We start from the raw sequence: 13,888 nt of genomic DNA on the forward strand, positions 1-13,888 counted from the left end.
CCCATACATATAGCACACGTTTTCCCTTTGCAAGCTGTTCGTAGAATTTTTCTTTTCCCTTTTGGAAGTTAAGCCGCATTAATTGACTCTTCCTAGGAAAAAGAAGTTGAGAGCTTTTGCTAAACAAGGACGTTAGTGGAAAATTTCTTTTCATCCCCCTTTGTGAGATCAGGGTGAAAGTTCAGCTGAAAATATACAAATTTGGTCACAGGTGAGGTGAACATTTTAATCCTCGCTCCCAAAAGCAACAAAGAGCCCATCCCTGTGTTACATATTAAACTGATATGACTAACTAATAGTCAAATATCCCTTCACCATGCTGCGTGAAATGTGATTAAGGGGTTGGAATTGGATCGAGAGTGATTTCATTGGCACTGCTATATAGCCTATTCAGAGGCATCATGGGGATGAAATGAAATTTCATGCAGAGCAACGCGCACAAATTACATAACACAGGGCTTCCCACTACACACAGAAAGCCAAACCATCCACCATCCGACTATTTATTGGCTTCAACTACAATGTATTATGTTGATTTTTTTCGGGTGTGAGCAGAATGCTACAAAAGGACAGAATATATAGGATCTTCTGCGTGGGGGGTGGAATCTGTTCCCAGATAAAAAAAATATATGTATATATATATCAATTTATTACTTATCTGTACCCCAATGGCGTGAGCAGAACAAAATGTATTAATAACAAATTTTCCCTGCATGTGATTCCATATAAGTAAGCAAAGGGTAATTGGTGGAGATATATCAATAATACAAATCAATGCTACATTATTGACTTTTCATTTGCAATGAATAGCACGTAATTATACTAAAATACCATCGTGCTATGTACTTTGCTTTTAGCTCAGGAGGGTTTTTTTATGGGGATGCTGCTTGTCGGATAAAACCACAAATCTTTTGATGAATATTTGATTAGAAGCAGAATTTTATTATAACGCATTTACGTACATGCTACACGTTCTATCTATGAATGATATACTTTTGTAATTTAATTTTAATACGACATTTCGAATGTGAGTATTCCCCTATTCATCAGGCGTAAGAATTCAAAGAGAAACATCGTCGGAAAATACATAATTCGGCGCAATAAAATAGAAAATTCCGTATTTCCACGAATGCTGTTGACATTTTTTTTTCAATTCAGATGGTGCTCTTTAATTAAAATGATTACTTATAATTTATTCAATTAACGCCTTGTGTATTTGTGTCTACCCCGCGTGCAATCTACACAGACTCCCTTTGTAAATCGTTATCCTCGTTATCCTATATACATTAACCATTTATAACGACCGTTTTCGAGATGGGAGAGTAAATTTATTTTCAATACCACCAAATATATTATTCTTCGAGCTTCCACGAAGTGAGAAAAGAACCAAATTTCCTTCCCGACCATGAACCTTTTCATCGAATATAGCGCACGCGGGTGGAGTGAGGGGGGAAAAGGAAGAAAATCAAATGAGAAACCCTTCCGAAGAATAGATGGAAAACCCAAAGGAAATATCTCAAAGAAGTACAATTTCCAATTTATTATTCATTTGTGAATGCACGTCATCTTCCCCAACATGTGCCATACACCATTGTTGAGGCACACACACGCAGCTTTCTGGCTCCGCTTGCCAAAAAGCTCCTCACTTTGGTGACATTATACATATTGTGGAAAATTCAATGAAAAAAGGCACCCCCGCATGAAAATTTGAAGCAGAAGTATCCTCTTTATTCGGATTGATTTTCTTTTTCTTTTGATAATTCTTCCAATTTAGTTTTTTTTAGAGAATTTCTTTTAGAGATTAAAAATAAGGCGTACAAAAATGACCCTTATGTACCATATTCAAATTAACTTTGCACAGATGCTCCACCAGGTGAAAAGGTAAAAGCGATAAGAAAGTCAAGGAAATTTATTTCAAGTGGCATTTTATATTGCACAGATTCTTACAATTAACCCTTGGAGGATCGAAGTCTCTAATTTCAAATAGATAGATTTTGATTTTGAGACGATTTAAAAAAAGTTAAATTGACCATGGTGGCCAGCACAATCCTCCAAGGATTAATGCAATTTTTGCGATTGCAACGTAAAGTTTTTTTTAAAGCTTGACTTATTTTACTTTTTTAAGTTTGATCTTTTATTTTCAAGCATTTATCGTTTAATTCTAATTTTTTACTTCCATTTTCTAACATTTGTTCTATTTTTATGTAGTAGGTGTTTTAAAATTTGACCTTAATTCTAACGTTGAACGAATTTATTCTAACGTGTTATTTTTCTTCTTACTGCAATATTATTTGTTACCTTGTGGTTTGAATAAAATATAATTTTACAAAGACTTCTTAACCTTTTTGCGTTCAGGGAAAACATTGATGCATTTATAACTGGAAAAAAATTAAATTTATAAAAATTTAGGAGAATAAAATGTTTCAAGTTTGGGTATACATACGTATGACCCACAAAACGCGAAAGGGTTAAACGATTTTTATTTTATTTTCAACCTACCACCTTCAAAAAAAATATTTTTTTATTTCATCCATTTCCCCAAATGAAAATTAATTATCATTTAACAGGTAGAGATTTTTTTCATTTTTTCCTCTCATAATCATTAATTTTTCATTCCCATTTTTAGGTGACACGTGTCACTTTTTTTAACCTGAAAAATTCATGTGGAAGCAACATTTTATATAAAATGCATGTAATTTAATTTGTTAACGGACTTTAAATATTATTTTGTGTGAAAAATTAATAGGTAATAAAATGACTTTTAATAATAATTTCTTTACAAAACATTTACAGCGAAATGGAGCTTTATTTTTTGTGCGAAACCTAATACTTTTAAATTAATTGTTTTGAACGCACTCATAAAGTTTTCTCGTAAAACAATAATACCACATAACGTAAAACAAAGTTAAACACATTTAATTTGCTTAAAGTCTAATTAATGGTTTCAATTTGACTGTAGGAGCTTATGGCAATTCGACTCCATTGTGCGGGGAAAACTGCGTGCATTTAATTGTTTTATAAACCCACCAGGTGCGGTAGAGGGAAATAGTGGAATTTCCGCCTAAAAACTTCATAATCCCATTTTGGAAATAGTTAGGTATATAGCAAACTTGGCTGGCACCACAATTACAAAGTAATCTCTTCCAGAGAAAGCAATAATGTTGGCAAAAGTTTTGCACCCCCTCAAATTTTGGACATGAAGAAATCTCCGTGATTTAGTACATTTTGCTATTATATACATAAATTCCAGCATTCCTTCTGCCTTATATCGAATCACAATTCGCAGGTGATAAATGCAAACACAATTTGGGAAATTTCCATTTTTTTCACGAAGGAAAATTCCGTCATTTTGCTCCTGCTGAAGACTGATGGTGAGGTATGGGGATAAAGGAATCACAAATTGCGACTACTTTTTCACGTCATCACTCCCGGTGGTATCTTTTGCTGTTCTTTTTAGGGTTCCATTTTTTTTTCTTACTCAAGCTTGACTTTCAGGGAAAAATGCCTTTAGGGGGCTGAAGCAGATGGAAAGCAAATATAAGGGAGCTTTTTTTATAATATGTTTCGGGTACATTTCTTGTTTAGTATTTTAGTCCAACTCTTACGCATTTTGTGGGTTTAATATTCAATGAAGAATATTGTTTCTAATGCCGAAATTGTACATATATTACAACCCCTACATTATGGGGGACATTGTATATTCTCAGGTCCATTTTGCGGATGGTGGATGTTTAATTAAGTGTCCGAAAGCCGCTTATCCAAATGCATGGGTCAGCAAAGGACTTAGAATAGACAGATGTTTCAGTTATGCAAATTTGCGGGAAAACAACTAATAGTTTCTGTGTGTGCTTTCAAACCTCAAGAGCTTAATGGGAGGCGGTGTGGATTTGAGAGTGTGGAAAAGTGTGTCAATCTTGGGCGAGTAATTTAACTGATGTGTGAGAAATTCACATGGACAGATGGTGTTGAAGGAGGAAAGCAATTAATTTAATTGCTCTAAGAGTTTGTCAACACACGCATCAGATATATCCCAAATGGAACCCCCAAGAGTTCCACCCCCCATACTGGGCGCATCATCATCCTCATCCCCCCAGAGGAGGACGCGTTTGCAGAGGAGTGAACGCCTGCCAGGTCCAGCATCGAGTGAGTCAAATGCCACATCGACTTATTCATCGTGGGAGACACTCGTGCGTGATAGTTTTGGACAAATTACATGGCCCATTCGTCTAACTTCCTGGGAGCTTGTGAATGATCCCGCAGAAATTGTTCCAACAAGGTAAGAATTCCTTCCTCAATGTGTCATCTTTTGTGCTATATAGAGACAATTCATTAAAAAAGGTATAGAAGAAGACAATGTCACACGGAGACTTTGAGGGCTCATTTCCTTTTGATGAGGGTTCAAAAGGACTCACACAGAGAGATTGGGATACCTTTCTCAAGCATAAATGGGTGAATGTGTGAATTATTCCGAAGCCACAAAATTGAAAATTCTCCTTGATATTGTGCAAAATCACTGTGTCATGCCTCATCAGCCATGATATAGAGAAATTCTAAAGGGAACAAGTTGTACATTCAATTGATTGGAAGTTCTTCAGGTACACAGTATGCCTAACAATATGTATGTTTAAGGTTTCAAGTTTATTATTTCTGAGAAACAAAACATTTTCGGTTACCCTTTTTCTGGGAAGAAAATTGCCGGGTTTCGTACCCTTGGAAGGATTTTTCTTTGAAAATCTTTTGACTTTATTATATAATTACATAAAAACAACCAGACTTTTTGCATATATAAAAGAAAATATAAAATTTCTTCTTATTAAATTTCTTTAAACAGCTGCTTCTGTGCTTTGATACATTCAATCCTTTTATAGATATAATTTATTGAGCAAAATTGTACATTGAAAATAAAGTTTAAAATAAGATTGAAAACTCCGAAACTTTCAGTTTTAAATAAGCTTAAGGGGGGTCTCTTGGGAAAATTGTTAGAATTTACACATTTTTAATGTTGAATTTTTTTCGGGTTTTTCTTAAACTTGGTTTTCCGATGTTGGTTATATTTGTAGCCTAATTACTGAAATGTAAGAAAATCACTTTTCGCCATTTTAGGTACGACGCCATCTTGAGATTTTCAGACTTTTCCGCAGAACTGCCCTAAAACACAAAGGTAGGTTTTTCTCAGGATCTAATGGATGGATTTTGATGGGGTAAAAAGCAAATGAGAGAGGAAATACCAATGCAGATTTTGATGTAGCGGAATTTGGAATTTTGATTCTGGGGCTGAGAAATGGGAAAAACATCAAAAATATCAGAAAAAAATCATATTTTTCCACTTTTCTCAGCCACAGAATGGAAATTCAAAATTCTGGTACATCAAAATCTGCATTGGTATTTCCTCTTTCATTTGCTTTTTACCCCATCAAAATCCATTTAGTAGATCCTGAGAAAAACCTACCTTTGTGTTTTGAAGAAAATCTCAAGATGGCGTCGCATCTAAGATGGCGGAAATTGATTTTCTTACTCTTCAATAATAAGTCTTTAAATGTGGCCAACACCGGAAAACCAAGTTTAAGAAAATCCAAAGAAAAATAAAAAAAAAATTAATTTCATCAGCTCTCAAAAGAGACCCCCCTTAAAAAATGAAATAAAACGCATAAAAAATCATCAGAAATCGTTACAGTAAAAGAAAATATTTAAGAGTTTTAGTTATATATGAAAAGCACAAAAAAGCTCCTATGGATAAAATTCCTTTCAATTGAGTAGGTTCTTGAACCTTGATACATAATATATCAAGGACATTTTGGTGGATTCTCGTGTGAAATTCTTATTTGTGCGTAAATTCCGAGATAAATGGCTTCGTTTGGAAGATTTGTGGTTTGAAGATTGCAATGTATTCAGTGCTATTGAATACCAGCACGATTCCACCCGAAGCATTGTATAGCCCAATTTTCTCTTACCGCAAAAACCACAAAGCCGCGCGCAGGATGAAGGTGGTATCCAGGAAGAAGCTTAAAATGCTTAGTGCCACCATCGCACAATGATCGCAATATCAAAAACGTTTGAGGTGAATTTTCAATATAGGAACATGTGTTAGCACGAGCCTTGTGCTTCTCTTGTATCCCACCTATCACCACCCCCATATTACACACACAAAACCCATGAGACCTTTTTCCCTTTGTGGTGTCACCTCCATATTTTCTCTCAACAAAATATGTTAGCTGGAATCTTTACCTTTTATGTTGGAGCGTTAGATGCTCCACCTCCCACCTTTGGGGAGGTTAACAATTCCCCGCGTACATGTGGAAACACTGACGGATTAAAGAGATGCAAGAATTCTTGAAATGTAATTGCTAAACTGCGAAGCTTATGTACTGGAAAAGAGAGTTGAATGTCATCAAATGAAAAGTCTCCGGCAGCCGCAAGATGTTTCGGCGCTGGAGTTGGTGGGTGGGTGGATGGGGTGGCTGAAAATAAGGCTTATGGTGGTAATGCCTCAAGCGAGATGAAAAGCTGCCAGTTATGGATGAGGTTGCTGTGTGTGAGTGGGGGGAGAGGGGGTTAAAGACGCGAATACAGTGGAACGCATTGAAATACTTTGCAGAATATTTCATTTATGGGAAATTTATGGAAAAGAGAACAAGGCATTTGAATATCGACGAAAATATGTATATCACCCAGAAAACATTTTATATCTACATAAGCATGAATGCTTGTTGTACGATATGACCAAAAGATTTCCATTTCACACTCCGTCTCTATAAATATATAGACTTCTCTCTGGTGTGTGTGTGTACATTCCTCTCCGGATAGCAGATAACATTTTTGCTGTCTCATATTTTCTGTACAAACACAAAATGTGTTTATTTTCATATTCTCGAGGAAATTGAGTGTATTTGAGATTGAATTTATATAGAAGACCATCCTCTGAGGATGTTTCTAATTGTCCAATAAGGACATTTTATTGCTATATGTACTATAACGATTCAAGGAGCTTTTAAAAATTCAATTTATTAATGGATATCTTTTTTTTCTCCAAATATGTGGAAATATTAAATTTATTTTTATGAAAACATGTTTATATTTTTCCATCACAAATATAAATGGTTTGAAAAGTTTCCAAGCTTTTATGCTATGTATGTTCATTTTGTGGTCTCTTTGTATCTTAAGACTTTAGTGAAGATATGTTCTATATATCATTCTATACTGTACAAGACAAGCATTATAAACCTCTTACATTCAAGTTAGCTGAGATGTTTGAATTTCTACTCTCACAGGGAATTTAATCTTGTCTACCACAACTCATAAGTTCACATATAATATACCAAACCCCGCAATGCACCTGAGCATTTATTCTTGTTGAACTTGGTATCTCGCAGACATTTTCTAAATAGAAGATTGTTGTCATGCAATAATAACTTTTCAAAAATACACATTTTGAAATACAAAATATGTTGTCTTATTTGCATAAATCTTTAAGATAAATTTTAAATTTATTTCATTCTCTTATGTACGTTGTGTAAAGCAAAAGATGTTATATCGAGTGGTCTAAATTATGCAAATTCTACAGGAAAAAAATGCCTAATTTGTTAAAAATATTCAAGAAAGTTCTGTTAACCTAGATATGCCCGAAGTAAGTTTTCAAAATTGCATTAAAATTTTTAATTTTTAGCCGAAATTCTTGAATTTTCGCTTAAGAAGTTCTAAAACTCTTCTTTAACCTGAATCTATGCAAATTTATGCAATTTTCATGTGCTCAATGTCATAAAAGTAAAATTTCTGACTGAGCTATTTAAGAAAATTTTCTTTGCTGATCTTTTGTGCATAAAAAATGGTATAAAAAATCCTTTTTTCACGGAAGTTGAATAGATTCGGTTTAAGAAAAAGTTTACAACATTTTTAGGAGAAATTTCAAGAATTTTGCTTGAGAATTATTTTTTCTAGACGTTTTTAAAATCGTAAAACAATTAACTCTCATTTTCTTTTTAAATAAAATTCCTCAAGATTCCATAAATTATTAGACAATCCTAAATTTTCAATTATTCTCTAAACATCTGTGAAAAATTGATGATTCTGCATCTTTTCTTATAATTTTGCTCTTATCCTCCTTTTTTTTGTCACTAATGTGAGCGATGTGAGTAAATATTTTTCCCACTCGTGCTTCCCATTAGTAGCTCCATCCGAAAATGTCCAACATTCATCTTCTTGTGAGCTTCAAATCAGGCGCATGTGGTAGATTTAGAGAAGCTAAAAAGGTCTTCCAGGGTGGATGATTTCTATTGTGCCACGGTTATTATCATTCCATGTACAATGGTTGGAGAAGTCTTCACATACACAGTGCAAATATATAACGAACGGCGAAGGACACTGAAATGTCCCACCTGTGCGCCTTTCAGATGTGGATTTCAAATGGATGTACATATGGGTGGGTTGTGTTATATAACTCAGGTGAATGTCATTCAATTCAGTTAACTCCATTTGGATGACACAGTATACACCAACATTTTCAATGGCGTATGCATTTTTACCTGTCGCACCACCATCCTTCATTCAGGCCATTTGTAGGTTGAGGACAAATGTCTCGGTTTACATAATGTATCCACACCACATACATAAAGTTGGATACCTAAATGCATTAAGTCGTGCCCAAAGTCACAAAATATATTCATCATTGGATGCTATATAGGATTATAGTTAGAGTATCAGGATTAGCACCTGTTCCGAAATTGATGATATCGCGATGTGAAATGACAAATGGAAATAGACTTTGGGGGATTTATATGTACATATATAGACATGGTATATGTTACACAATTGCTTTTGATGCGAGATTGTGTGGAAATCTGGGGAATGTATCGAGAGGATTCAAGTGGGAAATTGATGTATCCCAATATTCTGCAGTGTTTTGATTGGCAGCTCATGTACCACTTGTGGCAATATACCTACCATCCACTCGGGCGACTTTGAGTGTATGGAATGAAAGCTCTAATTTAATACGCCTATTTACCCAGCCATTATCTGTCAGGAATCCTGATTGCAGAATCCACTGCTGTACCATGTTAGGCGAAAGCTCCATCAGTTGGTGTGGTGTGTGAATAAGCTCATCGGTTATTAGGTGAGGGTATGAGGGGGGGGATGTTTTCTATTGAAACATGCCGCGGAAATGATTACAATGAAGTGGTTGCGCGAGCTGTATGCATGGGTGGGATGTATAGTAATTCAATCTTATTACTGTTGCACGTGATCGACAAGCAAATTTCATCATTCGATAATAAAATAGCCCAAAATCCAATAATGTGTGTCAACCTCCGCCACGGGAGTGCTTTAATGCGACGGTCACCCCTATAGCTTCGTGTCGAGCTTTTTCACTCCAACCCCCCAAACAGATAAGGAATTATTTTATGTTTTTTCAGCCCATGTCCACCACCTACGCGATGCTCTTTTTTGCGACCCTTCCCTGGCTTTACTGGATGGCTCTTTGGGGCTTAATTCCCACCTACTGGAAGGTACGCAAATAAAATCCCTAAACCGCATACGTATAATCAAAAGTATTGAGTAGCCCTCCAGGGAGGCACAAACATTTTTTTCCTCCTGTTGTGTCACACCCTTCGTCGAGAATCCATTAAAGCATTTTAATGGTACGTATATATACCTCTCGAAGATACACAATTAAAGTCGTTTCACTTTTTTTTTCTTCCTTTACGACACAAAGCACAAAAAAGCACCACTTGGGCCATTCGATGAGGGATTTATTGTGCTTCTCCACCACCCTTCAAAATGTGTTTCACGTTGGTTTTCAAGGAGCTTCAATAGCGTGTTGTTGGAGGACAAAAAGTTCACACGCGGTACGGGGATTAGCGGGGATGGCTCTGGGAAAAACGATGAAGAACCCTTGATGCTGCGTCGGTGCCCAAGTGTAGCAATTTCGCAGAATAAATAAGCAATAAAAGAAGATCTCGATGGAAAAATTTGCATTTGAGCAGTGTTATATATAAGCAAGGGTCGTTTATTGAAAAATTCCTTACTAATCATACTTTGTGATACCCTGTATCAATTTTTGTGACAATAAAAAAGGGCAATATCGCACGCATAAAGTCAGATAACGTCCTTCCCTCTTCTCAATTCTGCAATACAACATATTATTTTCATGTGCGGTCAGTCCGATATATATTTTAATACATAAATGATTTATTCATGTAGATTAGAAACTCTGGAAATTGCCGCATTACAACTTGAGATCTCAAAAAAAGGTCATTGACATGAAAAATTCGAATATTTTCACAACCCTCTATGTTACAGAAATGAAAATATTGGGATATATTTGATTAAATTCCGTGCAAATAATAGCTTTGGTAATGAAATATTATTAAAGCAAAGTTTTGCAATAATGTAGCAAACATAAATTTGATTTGCTTGTCTTTGTTAACCAAACTTATTGACTTGCGCATTTTGCTAACATACCTAACACACTAAAATGTATCTAGCTAATTTATGAATTTTTAACTTTTCGAAAGCTCTCTCAGAGCTTTTCAATATTTAACCCATATTGTAAGGATTTTTCGAAACTAAAACTCACTTTAATTAAATTCTTCTTCTTCGTGAATTCGAAGAATCCCTTGAGGATGTTTGGCGTACAAAAAAATACTTTAAAATTGGCTAAAAATTAATTTTTTTAAAATTTTTTCTCCTAACTAAATCTACATTTTATTTACAATCTATAAAATAAATCCATTTCAAATGGGAAATGTTATTTTATGGACATCGGAAGTGCTGTGGAAAAAAAAAACTTTACATGTAGCGAAGAGAACTTCAAACAATATATCATGCTCTGTGTCATTTATGTTTTCCTATAGATACATTATCATCACTTTTAGGCACATAGACATTGTGGCATGTACAGTATTTCCAGTACAAATTGGACGGAAATGATAGCCAAGATATTTATGTCTTTTTTTTCCTGGAAATGTAACAATGTGTCCAGAAATGGACATATATTGGGCGTTATAGGACGATATATGTATCTCAGAATATATATTGAGCTATTATGTATTGCCCTTCAGCTAATAAAAAAACCTTTTATTCATTTCACAAAAAGCCGAATTACTATTCTTCCCATAAATTCGTATATTGGGGGTGCAATGAAAATGCAGTTATTCCCGGGAAGAGGGTTAAAAGAGCGTGGACGGTGTTTGGTTTGATTGCATGGAGGAGAAATCGATGGGTTCAGGAAAGACATTGAAGCTTGAGGAGTTTGTTCAGCTGTTATGTAAGAGATTCGTGTTCCTTTTACAATCTATATCTCGCACTCTCAGGCAAAGAAATATCTCTCTCGGTGAGTATGAAAAGCTCTCCTGGGGAAAGTGGATGGTGCGATGCTGTTGAGAGCTTTCACATTCGTCACATGGGAAATCCAACCAAGTGGCTGTCTCTGTCGCATTTGCCTCTCCTCTTGGTATTGTCCTCGTGCCTCGTGGGAAGCACAATGTACACTATTTTCCTTTTGAGCATTACGAGCATAAATGAGAGAGGGAGAGAGAAAAAGCACATGGCTTTGTGAAAGTTCAACAAAAGCTCTCTCTCGCAGAAAATGACATCGTGTACTCTCGCGTCTAACGATGAAATTTGTGGCATCGGTGGACCACGGGAAGCTTGAGAGTACCGCGGTGAGGACACATGTGGTGGCCGCCTCATGGGATTGTCGCGTTCATATGTGATTGTTCACTCTGAGTGGAGTTTACTCTGTGGGAAAGAAACTTTTGGCAATGATTTTTTTTTCGTGCGAAAAACTATCTAAACTTTTGTGGTTAAATGTGTAGTTTATTTGTCTGTAAGTCCTTCCAACACTACATTAGACTATAAACAAAAAGACTTTCATTTGTGACTACAGTTGGATTAAATTGAGAAACTTTCGTAATATAGACTTAATAGAGAAAATAGTGTGTTTCAGCTTTAATTTCATTGGAAGTTTGTGAAGCTTAAATATTTTCCAAAGCTCTTTTATTGATTAAAATCTTCAAGATTGTGTTTAACCATACGACAATAAACAATATAAAAGATACGTGCTCATCCCTTGGATTCTACCCTCCTCACCACCATCCTTAGGTTTTCATCATTTGTAATTTTCATTAGTGAAAGCACTTTATAGGACACCACACTGCTGGCGACAATAGCAGATTTAATTGAATTGCAATGGAATTTCCGTGAATGCATCTCGGAATCTATGCAATTTCCGCGATTGTGTGTTAGATTCAATTTATTGACACGGTGTGAGTGAGAAAAAAAAAGTTTTCAATTTCTACATTCCCAAGAATTTTTTTCCTCATCATTTGCGACTTGATTTGAATTGAAGAGCAACAGGCAATGGCAGATGTGCTTGTGCAGGGTTTTGTGAATTACACGAAGCGAACCTATACGGTCCAATATCGATTTCAGATATTTGTTCAAGTGGAAGACCCACATAATGAAAATCCCTCTATATTATATAGGCCTTCAACCATCAATCTACCCATTCACACGTTGAGAATGGAGCCTGCTTATATTCTCATGCCTACATATTTCGCTCAGTTCTATCGATTACTGACATGTTTTCATATATCCCCAAGATTTTTTCTCCTCTCACTCCCTTTCAAATCAAATAACACAGCAAATAGATGCGAGGACGAGGGTGGAAGCATATAAGAACAAATCCCTCGCATAAACATTCAATTCCCACTCGTTTCCTTCAGTCACATCTTGTGCCAAGCTAATCTTCACCCCAACATTCGGAATTAGGTAGTTGCGCCAATTGAGGATCTACCGGCGTCTTGCGGCATCAGTTGAATCCTATTTATATTTGCGACAAAGAGTGAATGCAAAAAGCTCTCAGAAAGCTCTGCTGCAATGTTTATTTTTTATCAAAAAATTCTAACGATTCTTTTTCATAAAAAGTTTTTTTTAAAGCTTAAATGAATTTTTTAAAATAAAATATGAATTCAATCACACACATTAATACTGCGCAGCATAAAAAACTTTACTAAAGCATCACTGTAAAGTTAAGAAAACGCTTCTTTTCTTCTTTTAAGAGTTTCAAAAGGAAAATTTATTAAAAGAAAAATCCTAAGTCACTACCTAAATCCAAAGTAGAAAATCTACTCCTGTGAAAAATTCACCACCCACCCTATTATTTTTTTCTAGATAGCAGTGAGTGAAGATAAAAAATACACCATGTTTAGGACATATATTATGCAACTCGCGCATTATTTGACAGGAAGAATAGTATAGAAAGTCTGGTAAGCACGAGACATTGGTGCTAAGTCACCCACCCACTTCCTATATAGCACAACATCGAATGTAACTTAATATTCCGAACACATTCTTGGTATTCAGTGGAAAAATTCACATAGAAGAAGAAAAAAAAGTGTTGACTCGTCAGGGAGAGAGAGAGGATTTGGTGAGAATTAAGTCAGGATAGCAACAGTGCCGAACATTGTCATTGAATATAGTGTTGAATAAGGGATATGTCTGTTACAATCCCAACGGGTGGTGCATTTTTATGCATGAGTATCATTTAATTTTTCCACCAAGTACGACAGGCAATCTCCCTTACATCAGAGGATGTATTTGAGAGACTGTGAAAAGCTGTCCCTTGAAGCGAAGCGGAGTTTCTCCGTGAATAATTTATCCAAAATACATCCCCTTGTGTCACGTCCCTCGTATCATCGCCATTATCCTGTGTTCTCGAGCGAAATCATGGAACTTCATCTCCACTTTTCACCCACACACACCTCCCCACTATGTATGTATGTTGGCTCCTGTGAGGAAGTGACGAAGCTTTCTCTTCCGTTTTAACGCAATATTTCAGTGAGCTTTTTCGCAGCCTCCCTATGATGGGCCACAATCATCCACCCGTTTATCGTCC

The 13,888-nt window shown here is 35.7% G+C and overlaps 1 protein-coding gene across 1 annotated transcript in view; it reads left to right on the top strand.

Annotated features, from left to right (window-relative positions):
• LOC129786410 (GTPase-activating Rap/Ran-GAP domain-like protein 3) overlaps positions 1–13,888 on the top strand; it is a 38,091-nt gene continuing 24,203 nt past the window's right edge. Inside the window, exons 1-2 of the mRNA XM_055821412.1 lie at positions 1–211; positions 3,708–4,276. Coding sequence (XP_055677387.1) covers positions 4,035–4,276 — 242 coding nt within the window. The 5' untranslated portion in view covers positions 1–211; positions 3,708–4,034. The remainder of the gene's footprint in view (positions 212–3,707; positions 4,277–13,888) is intronic.

Source organism: Lutzomyia longipalpis, chromosome 1, assembly GCF_024334085.1.
Source record: "Lutzomyia longipalpis isolate SR_M1_2022 chromosome 1, ASM2433408v1".
Lineage (NCBI taxonomy): Eukaryota > Metazoa > Arthropoda > Insecta > Diptera > Psychodidae > Lutzomyia > Lutzomyia longipalpis.